Source organism: Mytilus edulis, chromosome 7, assembly GCF_963676685.1.
Source record: "Mytilus edulis chromosome 7, xbMytEdul2.2, whole genome shotgun sequence".
Lineage (NCBI taxonomy): Eukaryota > Metazoa > Mollusca > Bivalvia > Mytilida > Mytilidae > Mytilus > Mytilus edulis.
In genome coordinates this window covers 25016109-25028142 of record NC_092350.1, presented here as the reverse complement: position 1 = coordinate 25028142, position 12034 = coordinate 25016109, and the positions used below count along the sequence as shown (strand labels likewise).

At 32.8% G+C, this 12034-nt stretch overlaps 1 protein-coding gene and 1 long non-coding RNA gene across 2 annotated transcripts in view; both read right to left on the bottom strand.

Annotated features, from left to right (window-relative positions):
• Positions 1 to 12034, bottom strand: part of LOC139481112 (polypeptide N-acetylgalactosaminyltransferase 5-like) — a 31109-nt gene that overhangs the window by 7813 nt on the left and 11262 nt on the right. Inside the window, exon 6 of the mRNA XM_071264219.1 lies at positions 4252 to 4369. Coding sequence (XP_071120320.1) covers positions 4252 to 4369 — 118 coding nt within the window. The remainder of the gene's footprint in view (positions 1 to 4251; positions 4370 to 12034) is intronic.
• On the bottom strand, positions 1616 to 4152 carry LOC139481111 (uncharacterized). Its single transcript, XR_011654562.1, has 2 exons — positions 2767 to 4152; positions 1616 to 2326 (listed from the first exon to the last, which is right to left on the bottom strand). It is a non-coding gene; the product is annotated as an uncharacterized lncRNA (long non-coding RNA).

Below are 12034 nucleotides of genomic sequence, written 5' to 3'. Positions count from 1 at the left end.
AAAAAAACAGTCGTGTAAAATTTAATCAAAGCGCGAAAGCGCTGTAAAGGCAGTTAATTACAGGTTGTGTGTATTTCTAGTCCAGTTATAACATTAGAACAGAGGTGGTTTGTAGTATTTAAGATTTAGAGTTCTCTTGTACCTAGTTCACCTATATCTATAGTCTACTGTTTACAGTATATTTTCTGTACCTCGCCATGAAATGCATTTTTAAGACATAAGAACTTTTCCTTTTTAATGTAAATAAAACTATTTTTAATTATTGATTATATACACATATTCAATTACTCCTATCCTATGAAAAATAATTCACAAAGATTGACTGGTCTCCGTTCTGTGTGTATTGCTAGAACATCAAGTAACATATGTCAACTCTTTTGAAGACAGAACTTTTTTAAAATTCTCCCTCCAAGCAAAATTATTTTTCAGTATAAACATGATAAAGTTATCTACCTGTATTAATGACCTAGAGACTCTCAAGAGCCTGTGTCGCTCACCTTGGACGGTCTATGTGCATATTAAACAACGGACACATATAAAATGACAAAATTGTGTTTTTGATGATGGGGATGTGTTTGTAGATCTTTCTTTACTGAACATTCTTGGTGCTACAATTATCTCTATCTATAATAAACATGGCCCAGTATTTACAGTTGAAAATATTTTTTAAAAATTAACAAAAAATACAAAAATTTATGAAAATTGTTAAAAATTGACTATAAAGGGCAATAACTCTTTAAGGGGTCAACTTAAAATTTTGGTCATATTGACTTATTTGTAGATCTTACTTTGCAGAACATTATTGCTGTTTACAGTTTATCTCTATCTATAATAATATTTAAGATAATAACCAAACTCTGCGAAATTTCCTTCAAATTACTAATTTGGGGGCAGCAATCAATCAACGGGTTGTCAGATTTGTCTGAAAATTCCTGGGCAGATAGATCTTCACTGAAGAGACAATTTCACCCTATGTCAGATTTGCTCTAAATGCTTTGGTTTCAGAGTTATAAGCCAAAATCTACATTTTACCTGTATGTTCTATTTTTGACCATAGTGGCCATCTCGGTTGGTTGACCGGGTCTAACCACACATTTTTATGTTACAATTAGATACCGCAATGATGATTTTGGCTAAGTTTGGTTAAATTTGGCACAGTAGTTTCAGAGAAGATTTTTTGTAAAAGTTTATGGACGACGAAAGCAAGTGATGAGTCAGGTCAGGTGAGCTAAAAAGGAGTTTTTAATCAAGGTAACAATTACATCTGGTGCCATAAAAGCTGTCTCATTAGCATTTTAACCACTTCCCATATTTGCTTTTAAGACAATAGAAGAAAATTGTTCAATGCAAAAACAAAACTTACTTGTAAATATGAAATTCTCTTTACAGTATGAGTTTTTCTCATTGTTGGAGATTGTATAGTAGTACAGTCCTGTAACTGCTTATACCCATTTCTTATCCCCTTTAGTTTGATAAACTCACAGAATATCATATATTTAAATTGTGCCACATCTCCTTATTTTTATATGCATTACAATAACATGAACAATTGTAATTCAAAATGAATTTCACTACTTTCATTCATGCATCCTTTGGAAAAATATAAGTTCTAAAATGACACAATATATGTTTATTTATATAAAAATAATATTTAGTTTTCGACTCTTAACAGGTATAAACAAGAATGTGTCCCCAGTACACGAATACCCCACTCGCACTATCATTTTCCATGTTCAGTGGACCGTGACATTGGGGTAAAAACTCTAATTTGGCATTAAAATTAAAAAGATCATATCATAGGGAACATGTGTACCAAGTTTGAAGTCGATTGGACTTCAACTTCATCAAAAACTACCTTGACCAAAAACTTTAATCTGAAGAGGGACAGACGGACGGACGAACGGACGAACAGACGAACGGACGCACATACCAGAAAACATAATGCCCCCCTACTATCGTAGGTGGGGCATAAAAATGCACAGCTGTGTCATGATTTGTGAAATCTGTGCTGAAAACATAGGCATTTATGGTGTTTGAGTAATTCCATCTGTGAAGCTCAACATTAGCTCGTCAGTTGGTGGTGGACAGTTATAAATCTTTCCTGCAGGATGAATGTACATCTGTTCAGGAAAACCAATTTCACAAATCAAAACTTTCCTCTAGATTTCTCCTACAATATTCATCCAGTTTAGTTCTTTTGGTTTAACGGGACACCGTCCTGATTTTTAATTTTGCAAACCATTCAGTCTCTTGCTTACAAATGGTGCATGAAAATAGGATGGGAATGCATGGCAGTAGACAAGTCTCTATAAAGTGGGTATGTGCCCTGAAAAAAGTTTTATAACATTAGCTTTTTTGAAACTTGTGAAAGACTTGTGCAACACACATACTTAAATAACTATAACATAGGTGGAGAGCATCATTCATGTCAATGTTTTGTTCCTGTTTACATTGTCATTGATATTTTTCAAGAAAGCCCGAGGCATAGCTCATGAATTCTTGTCATTACAACCGAAATTTACATAATTACTGCTAAAATAATTATCAGTATAATATATCTCTTGTAGAAAAACCATACAATTGTAGTATTAACCAAAAAATGTCAAACAGATGATATTGAATCGTAATCCCAAAAGTTATGACGTCTTGAATTCACCCCCCTTTTTATTCTAAAACGATAATTGCGGTTACAAACAGACTTTGGTTTACTTGCATGGCGATTATATAAATAACAGTATATATTTCTTAAAGAAAATAAAGTTTTACCATGAATAGTTTCCTGAACGTAGTCGTTTTCACTAAAATGTGCCTTGCAAACAACAGCTGATTGATATGGGTTCTACGATTGCATCGCACATGACAATCTACGTTTGAGCCATGGCGTTGATCCAACTTTTCCTTCTTATTTAGTCATTTAGAAATGCAAGTCCTCCTCTTAAATGACACTCAGGTACACACCAACAAGGACTAGGCATCGTTAATATTGTGTGATTGTTTTGCAGTGCAAAAACGGAAGTTAAGGACGTAACTGACTGGTCTCACTAATAAGAGACAAGAAGAATTTTAGAGACAAACAGCGACAAGAAGTTTCATTTAGTGACGAAGCGACAATAACTAACAAGGGACAAGCGAATCGTAATTCTCTCACGAGGCTATTCTCATTTGATGTGATAGGGTGAAGCTACACCTATCAAATATGTCCCTATGAAAAAGAAGAATTTCACTGTTAGAAAGGAAATGATATTGCATGGTTTTGATTCAATAAATTCTTTAAAAGGAAATTGATTTTTTTTTGTTTAGATGGCCAATTTTTAGCGTGTGCATAAAATATATTTTTTTTTATATCTAATAAAAACTAATCCCTTTCTTCTTAATAAAAACATATTTTTATCTATCAATGTACAGTAATATAAAAAAATGTTTCATAACCGCCCCTATAATAAAAAATAATGCATGTTTTTTTTAATATCTATGGGGAATAAGTTGTTGCAATGACATTTTTTTTATTTATGTATAGTCGCTATATAGTCTTCTTGACGCTTCTTCTCGCTAAATTAATTATATTGTCGCTTCTTATCGCTATTTTAATTTTATTTTCGCTTCTTATCACTTTTTGACGCTTCTTGTCTTTAATTAGTGGAACCCTATTCAGGAACGATAATTTCATATTTTACATAACTGAGACCGAAATAACAATAACGTCATACGGCTTCACGTACAGAAATACTTTAAATTGTATATTATGCAATATAATTCACGGTCAGTCGACTTTTAATTATAATATCATGTTATATCAACGAGTGAAATGATTTTAAAATATCTTTAGATCGCAAATAGTACTCGAAATTGAACGGACCTCTTTCCACACGGAATTCGAATAATGATAGTTTGTAATCAGATTGACTGCTTATAATGCAAAAAACACATTAATAAACAGATTTTTAAAACGAACAATACACACTGATCGTTTCTTTATTTCCCAATGTAAATGAAAGGAACAAAAACCAATACATACCACAAAAAGTAGAGGAGAAATTTAAACATTTCCGGATCTATTTCTTGCAAAATGACCCCCAGCAAAGATTTGCGTAAGGAAAGATGAACCTCATGACTTGAAAGTCAGGCCTTAAAGCACTGCCTTTAAAAAAATGAAACAAATTATCTCTAAAGTAAATTTGGTCATAAGACAACGAACCTTTCAACTTCACATTTGCTGTTATATAAAGGCACCAGAGAAATAATAAAACATACCTTAAACATGAGTTCCTGTTGTTCTCCTCCCCAGACCTTCATACCAGTGTCTAGTCCACCAAGTTTATTGAAAAACGTCTTGTTGAATACTAGTGCATTGCCTTGGATTCCAGTTGTTCTAACAAAATACATAAGTACGGACTTAATTACTATACTATATATAAAAATATTAATTTTCGCGAACCATTTAGGTCTATAGTCTATAGAATTAGAAGGTAAGTCTACATAAGTTATATGTACATGTAACTAAATTAAAGTCTAAAGTCTAAAAAGATGACTCCACTTTCCCTCTATATTTAAAACCCGCTTAACAATTTAAACAGCATTTGCTCCCCTTGAAAGCTAATTTGCCCCTTTCCCGTCATTTCCCTTTAAATTTGCTCAAAAGTCATACTTATAGTCCATTTACATTAACGGCTGATTTGTGATTTTACCATCTTAACTGAAATTTTCATATTGAACACATTTGACCATTCAGTATGAGTTCCGATGTTTTTTGTCTTATATGAAGGAGGTTTTAGGTCATGTTTTCCTAAACACCTTATTGCTATTTGTCTGTCCGGATTGTTAAAACCACAAAATCAGATAGTGATGAATATGCAAGTTTTCAACAATCCCGGAAATTACACCTTATTTAATTATCGCTATTTAGTCCAATCTGGGAAAAACAGTCATACACTGTATGTACAACTTCCTATTGGGGTCATGCGGCCGAAAATAAAGGTTTTTTAGTAGAGGGCTGAGGGAGGAAAACTTTAGAAAGCGATCATCAAGAAACTTTAATAGAGTATGATCCACTTTTTTTCCAAATTAAAATTGAAGTAAAAAATTATTTTGTTTAAAGTATTTACAATAAGTTAAAACGGGTCTCATTAAAAAGTATTGTGCATGGTGAATTGTTTCAACAGCCCCCAGATAGCTTCAACTGGATGAAAAGTTGTGTAATTTTAGAATTTATCCGGTATGGAATAAATAGCGATTAGGTGTATTGACATCCACGAAAAAATATAGAAAGTAAAATACATGTAACTCCCCTTTAGGTTTTGATAAATATTGAATATGACATTAAAAGTTATAAAACTTTATTCTTTGAATATGTTTCTAGCGTAACATGCACGCTTAGTACTGCTTTTTATACGTCCGTCAAAGACGTGACGTATTATGGTATACAAATGTCCGGTGTCCGTCTGTCTGTCCAGCGTAAACATGTGGCACCGTAACTTGAGAACGACTTATCCAAATTTTCATGAAACTTAATATTGTTGTTTCTTATGATGGTCACATGATCTGTATACTTTTTGGTGAAAATAAGATTAAAACTTTTTGAGTTACGACACATTGCAACTTAAACAGGGGTGTGTTTTTTTCACATGTCACACCGTATCTCAAAACCAATTCTTGATTATGGCTTAAAACTTTAAACACTTCTTAGTTACATTAATCTTAATATCTGTATACTTTTTGGTGATGATTCAAAATTTCATTTTTGAGTTATTGAGTATTTATCATGTTTTTTCCAAGTCCGGATCCATAATAAGGGAGCTACCATTTGATTTTTATGGGGGGGCTAGGATGAAATTTGAAAAAAATAGGCAGGACAGGAGTTTTGAGTAAAAAAAAAAAGGCAGGATAAGCAACTTGGTAAAAAAAAAAGGCAGGATGACAATTTGTGTAAAAAAAAGTCAGGATAACTAGTAAAAAAAAATGCAGGACCGAATAGAGTAAAAAATAAAAAGGCAGGACAGAGATTACAACTAAAAAAAAAAGCAGGAGAAAATTTTTCATCCTAGCCCCCCCATAAAAATCAAATGGTAACTCCCTAAGTATCAAAAACCGGAAGTGTGCCATTTGGCCACAGACCACAATTAATTTCTCTATCATTTCTTTAGAACATTTTGTATCATTAAAAAAATTGCACCATGCACTTTTGTCAAATTTTTTGTGTGTCTTATGTATAGCACTAGTCCAAAAATATATCCAAAATTCAGAAAGATTGAAGCAATCACTTTTACAAATTTAGCCAATATACATCCATACCCCTATGGACAAGTCAAGAGATGTTCCGAAAACTGTAAATATGACCTTTTTGCACTTGGCCTAATCACTCATTCCATATCAAAATCAGTTTAAATACAACATCCAAAAAATTATTTCACCTCTCATCTTTCATTTCCACCCAATAAAATCTAAGAAATGAGTGGGGAAGGGAAAGAAAAAAAATTAAGGAAAAATACACTTTAATTAAAAGGAACTACGAAAAGCGGGGTCATTAATTGTGGTCTTGGGCCATTTGCAATGTTTATGAAGCACCTGCTGTGCAAATTTCTTGGATTTTAACCTATTTGGAATACCTTTTGACATTAATAAAATGTTTTACTGCCTTTCTATGCAAGAGGAAGCAAGAGAGAAAAAAATATGTCATTTATCAGAAGCCTGTGTCAAAAACAGGGTCGATTTTTAATTTTTTTTTTAATTTTTTTTTTTGAAAGATCCAATAAAAAAGTTAGGGTCGGGGTTTAAAAACAGGGTCGGTCGGGTTACCTGAAACAGGGATCTTTTTTTTCTCGGCCCAAGGAGAGTTGTTCAAATAATGTGAATACACAGAACCCCCATCCAATTACGGTTATTTTTGGAAAACAAATAGTGTGATTTGTCAAATTCAGCTGATTTTTTAATCGTCTGGAAAAAAGTGTACATTTTATGAGGGGGGATAATCCCAAGCTTAAAAACACCCGATCCCGGAGTCCCGATAAAGGTCCTATCCCCCCCTCTTTTATGGTCATGTCTAAGAATTACTGTTTAATCTTCATTTGGCAAGAATACTTCAGTAAAATACCCCCATTTCTACCCTCATACATGTATATGGACAGATCATATGTTATCCTATGTCATTTGAAATTGTGACGCTAGAATGCATTGAGGTCAAGGTGAATTCCGAGTATTGTCTGATAAGTTAAAGTCCGAGAAACTCGAAAAAAGTAAATAAACAAGAAGGAGGAAAATAAATCTTTCTATATATTTCTTTCGCCAAATTCTTAAGCAAATGACGAATTTTTATCGCCACAAGTATTATTTTTCGCAAATTTGGGAAAATGGCGACCACCAGTGGAAACCCTGTGTGAGGACACCCTATCAAGCTTGCGCTCGTGTTGTGTTAAAACATTTTTAGTATGCTGAAAAATAAACAAATAATCGATATTGTAAAATATCATTGGTTGAAGAGCCAATGATTTACATACATGTATATACATAAATATATCAACCATAAAATACAACTAATTTAATTTACACCACAGTCCTGTTGGAAAAAACCTTTATGTCTATCATGTACATGTATATAACTTATCTCATTCTAGTCCATTCAACTGACAGAATCAGTGTAAATTTCATGAATTCTTTAATATCATGCAGAGCTCCAGATAAGCTGCGTATTTGCGTGATCCCGCAATACAAATAATAGAAAACCCAATGCAATTGTCCATTGAAGGGTTCAACAACCCAATTAATTCAACGGAAAACCCAATTATATGCCAAAACCTTGAGTTCTCAACCCTTTTATTGGCTACCGTTTGTGTTATTTACCCTTATCTGTTTACAGTCGTCACTTAAACTTTTTTTTATAATATTTATTATTGGAAATTTCCTGTCGTTCTAAAAATAGATCCCTGCATCAAGTAGCTGTAATGGGTCCCTGTTTGAGTTTTCCGTTGCTTGATAGGTACACGTGTTTTTGTAAATATTTCGATCTTCTCGGTGTTTATCCAATTAGCGTGTGTCATGTAGTCATATTTTCTTTCGCATTGCTCGGGATTTTTCATAACATACATCGAATTAAAACGAAAGTGAATGTCCGGTTAAAATATTGAATAGAAGCATGTTTTCGGCTTATTTTGGAAAATTGAGGGAAAGTTATGATAACAAGACTCAGCTAGTGTCTTTAGGAACAGTCCATCGAACGCACGGGCGTGTGTGCGTACCGTAACGAAAACATTGCTAATAAACACAGGGTTTCATCAAAAACGAATTCAGTTGGAAAAAGTGAAAGGCCCAATCAATTATGAAATGATAAAGCATCAGAAATCAAAAGTTCTAATAAAATACAACTAAACCCAGATTTATGTAAATTGAATAAAAGAAAATCATTCAAGTATAATTAGTTTATATACTATTTTTATACGACCGCAAATTTTGAAAAAATTTTCGTCGTATATTGCTATCACGTTGGCGTCGTCGTCGTCGTTGTTGTCGTCGTCGTCGTCGTCGTCCGAATACTTTTAGTTTTCGCACTCTGACTTTAGTAAAAGTGAATAGAAATCTTTGAAATTTTAACACAAGGTTTATGACCATAAAAGGAAGGTTGGTATTGATTTTGGGAGTTTGGGTCCCAACATTTTAGGAATTAGGGGCCAAAAAGGGCCCAAATAAGCATTTTCTTGGTTTTCGCACTATAACTTTAGTTTAAGTTAATAGAAATCTATGAAATTTTGACACAAGGTTGATGACCACAAAAGAAAGGTTGGGATTGATTTTGGGAGTTTTGGTTTCAACAGTTAAGGAATTAGGGGCCAAAAAAGGGCCCAAATAAGCATTATTCTTGGTTTTCGCACAATAACTTTAGTTTAAGTAAATAGAAATCAATGAAATTTGAACATAATGTTTATGACCACAAAAGGAAGATTGGTATTGATTTTGGGAGTTGAGGTCCAAACAGTTTAGGAATAAGGGGCCAAAAAGGGACCCAAATAAGCATTTTTCTTGGTTTTCGCACCATAACGTTAGTATAAGTAAATAGAAATCTATGAAATTTAAACACAAGGTTAATGACCATAAAAGGAAGATTGGTATTGATTTTGGGAGTTTTGGTCCCAACAGTTTAGGAAAAAGGGGCCCAAAGGGTCCAAAATTAAACTTTGTTTGACTTCATCAAAATTGAATAATTGGGGTTCTTTGATATGCCGAATCTAACTGTGTATGTAGATTCTTAACTTTTGGTCATGTTTTCAAATTGGTCTACATTAATGATTAAGGTCCAAAGGGTCCAAAATTAAACTTAGTTTGATTTTGACAAAAAATGAATCGGTTGGGTTCTTTGATATGTTGAATCTAAAAATGTATATAGATTCTTGATTATTGGCCCAGTTTTCAAGTTGGTCCAAATCTGGGTCCAAAATTAAACTTTTTTGATTTCATCAAAAATTGAATAAATGGGGTTCTTTGATATGCCAAATCAAACTGTGTATGTAGATTCTTCATTTTTGGTCCCGTTTTCAAATTGGCCTACATTAAGGTCCAAAGGGTCCAAAATTAAACTAAGTTTGATTTTAACAAAAATTAAATTCTTGGGCCTCTTTGATATGCTGAATCTAAACATGTACTTAGATTTTTGATTATGGGCCCAGTTTTCAAGTTGGTCCAAATCAGGATCTAAAATTATTATATTAAGTATTGTGCAATAGCAAGTCTTCAATTGCACAGTATTGTGCAATGGCAAGAAATATCCAATTTCACAATATTGTGAAATAGCAATTTTTTTTTTAATTAGAGTTATCTTTCTTTGTCCAAAATAGTAAGCAAGAAATATCTTATTGCAAGAAATTTTTTTAATTGGAGTTATCTTTCTTTGTCCAGAATCAACTTAAATCTTTGTTATATACAATATACAATGTATATTCACTTTTTACTACCATTTTTACCATTCAGTGATAACAAGCAGTTTTTTACATCTCAATATTTTATGATGTATTTAAATGAGTAGTTATTGTTGCAAACTCCATTAGAATATTTTAATTGAGATTAGTTTTGGAATAAGGGAAAGGGGGATGTGATTAAAAATGGGTTCAATTTTTCTCATTTGAAATTTCATAAATAAAAAGAAAATTTCTTCAAACATTTTTTTGAGAGGATTAATATTGAACAGCATAGTGAATTGCTCTAAGAGAAAACACAAATTTTAAGTTCATTAGAACACATTCATTCTGTGTCAGAAACCTATGCTGTGTCAACTATTTAATCACAATTCAAATTTAGAGCTGAATCCAGCTTGAATGTTGTGTCCAAACTTGCCCCAACCGTTCAGGGTTCAACCTCTGCGGTCGTATAAAGCTACGCCCTGCGAAGCATCTGGTTTATTCATTTTACGGTTAATTAATGAATACACACACCATGCACACAGCCACTGATCAGGCACTGGTCTCAGAATTTATCATATAAAGGTATAAGACGAGTGCCTGTGAATACACATATCCTTTTTTTGAAAAAAAACTGTTTGAAACTGGACACAAATTTAACCTACAATTGCTTCTCAGTGAATAAACCAAATAAAACAGCTAGCAAATAACCCTAACCAAAACCCTAAACCAAATAAAAGAGCTAAACAAAGACAGAAACATATTACATGTATTAATTTAAGATGGAAAAAAATTGGGGTTGATATTGCCTAAATATTCAATATTGTGTTGATGAAAAAACCCAATACATGAAGGAGCTTGGTGGTGAAAAACCCAATTTTATATTAACCTGAGGGGTGAATTGGAATTGATAATGCAATTAAAAAACTTTATCACCCAATTATATAAGAAAATGGTGGGTAAAAACCCCAATTTATGAATTCTTATCTGGAGCTCTGATCATGTACATGTATAATCATGGACTATTCTTTTATATAGCAATATCTGTTAGCCATTTAGAGGTCTTTTGCATTTAAAGTTCAGTTTAAGTGGGCTTATTTTGCGAAAACGAAGTCAATTTCCAGATCATAGTTTACATTTTCTTTATATTTTGCTGTGTCAAAATAACCTCAATATCAAGGACAATATATAGACCCAAAAACCATCTATCACATTCTACACATGAGATTTTAGCAGGAAAGACTGTGATTGGAGTATTTAACCATTGCAACTTTTTAATTTGATCTCCTCCACTAATTGAAGTAGAATATTTAATGAAGGTGTGTCCACAATTTAGAATATGTTTATATATGTTTAGAAATGATGTTGAGCCTGTTTTATAAATTGAAAAGGTTACATTTTCCCCCTTATTTCAAAATCTAAGCTTGAACCTCTGCGGTCTTACAAAGTTGCCCCCTGCCGGGAATCTGGTTGTAACATGTACAACAATCAAAGATCAACCCACACTAAACTGAATGTAATTGAAAGACATCTAGAGGTTGATATCAGAGGCGGATTTAGGGGGGGGGCCTGCTTTTTGAGAAAAAATTTGTTTGCTTATATAGGGAATCACTGAATCATGACTTGAGCGAGCCCCCTCTTAGGTCAGTCAGTGGGCCCCCACTTGAGAAAATTTCTGGATCCGCCACTGGATATACAGTATCTAACAGAAGATGAAAAAGGGAACAATATGGTGAATTTTAGAGATTTATATTATTTCATGTACATGCATTTGAAATATATCATATATTGTTTCGATTTTTTTTAGTTCTAAGTTCCAAGGTGACCTAGCTTCCATTTTAGAAATCGGATTTAAATGCTAGTCTATCAGAGGGATTTTTCCTTTTAATTGGTTGTAGATATGGAATCTTATTTTACCATGAAGTCAGATTTGAAAATGACTTTGGGAATGAATGTCAGTTTTAGTCTTATATACAAACATGTATGTACTTTATAATTTTAGTCTTGCATGTATATAATTATGTGTACAATACATATATCACTGATTCAGTGGCAATGGTAAATAGACACTGACAAGTCTTAGATCTATAATATTTTATAGTTTTGAATGTTTTGTCCATTGAATAAAACTAGGTGGAGGTTTGTGTGTTCTTATT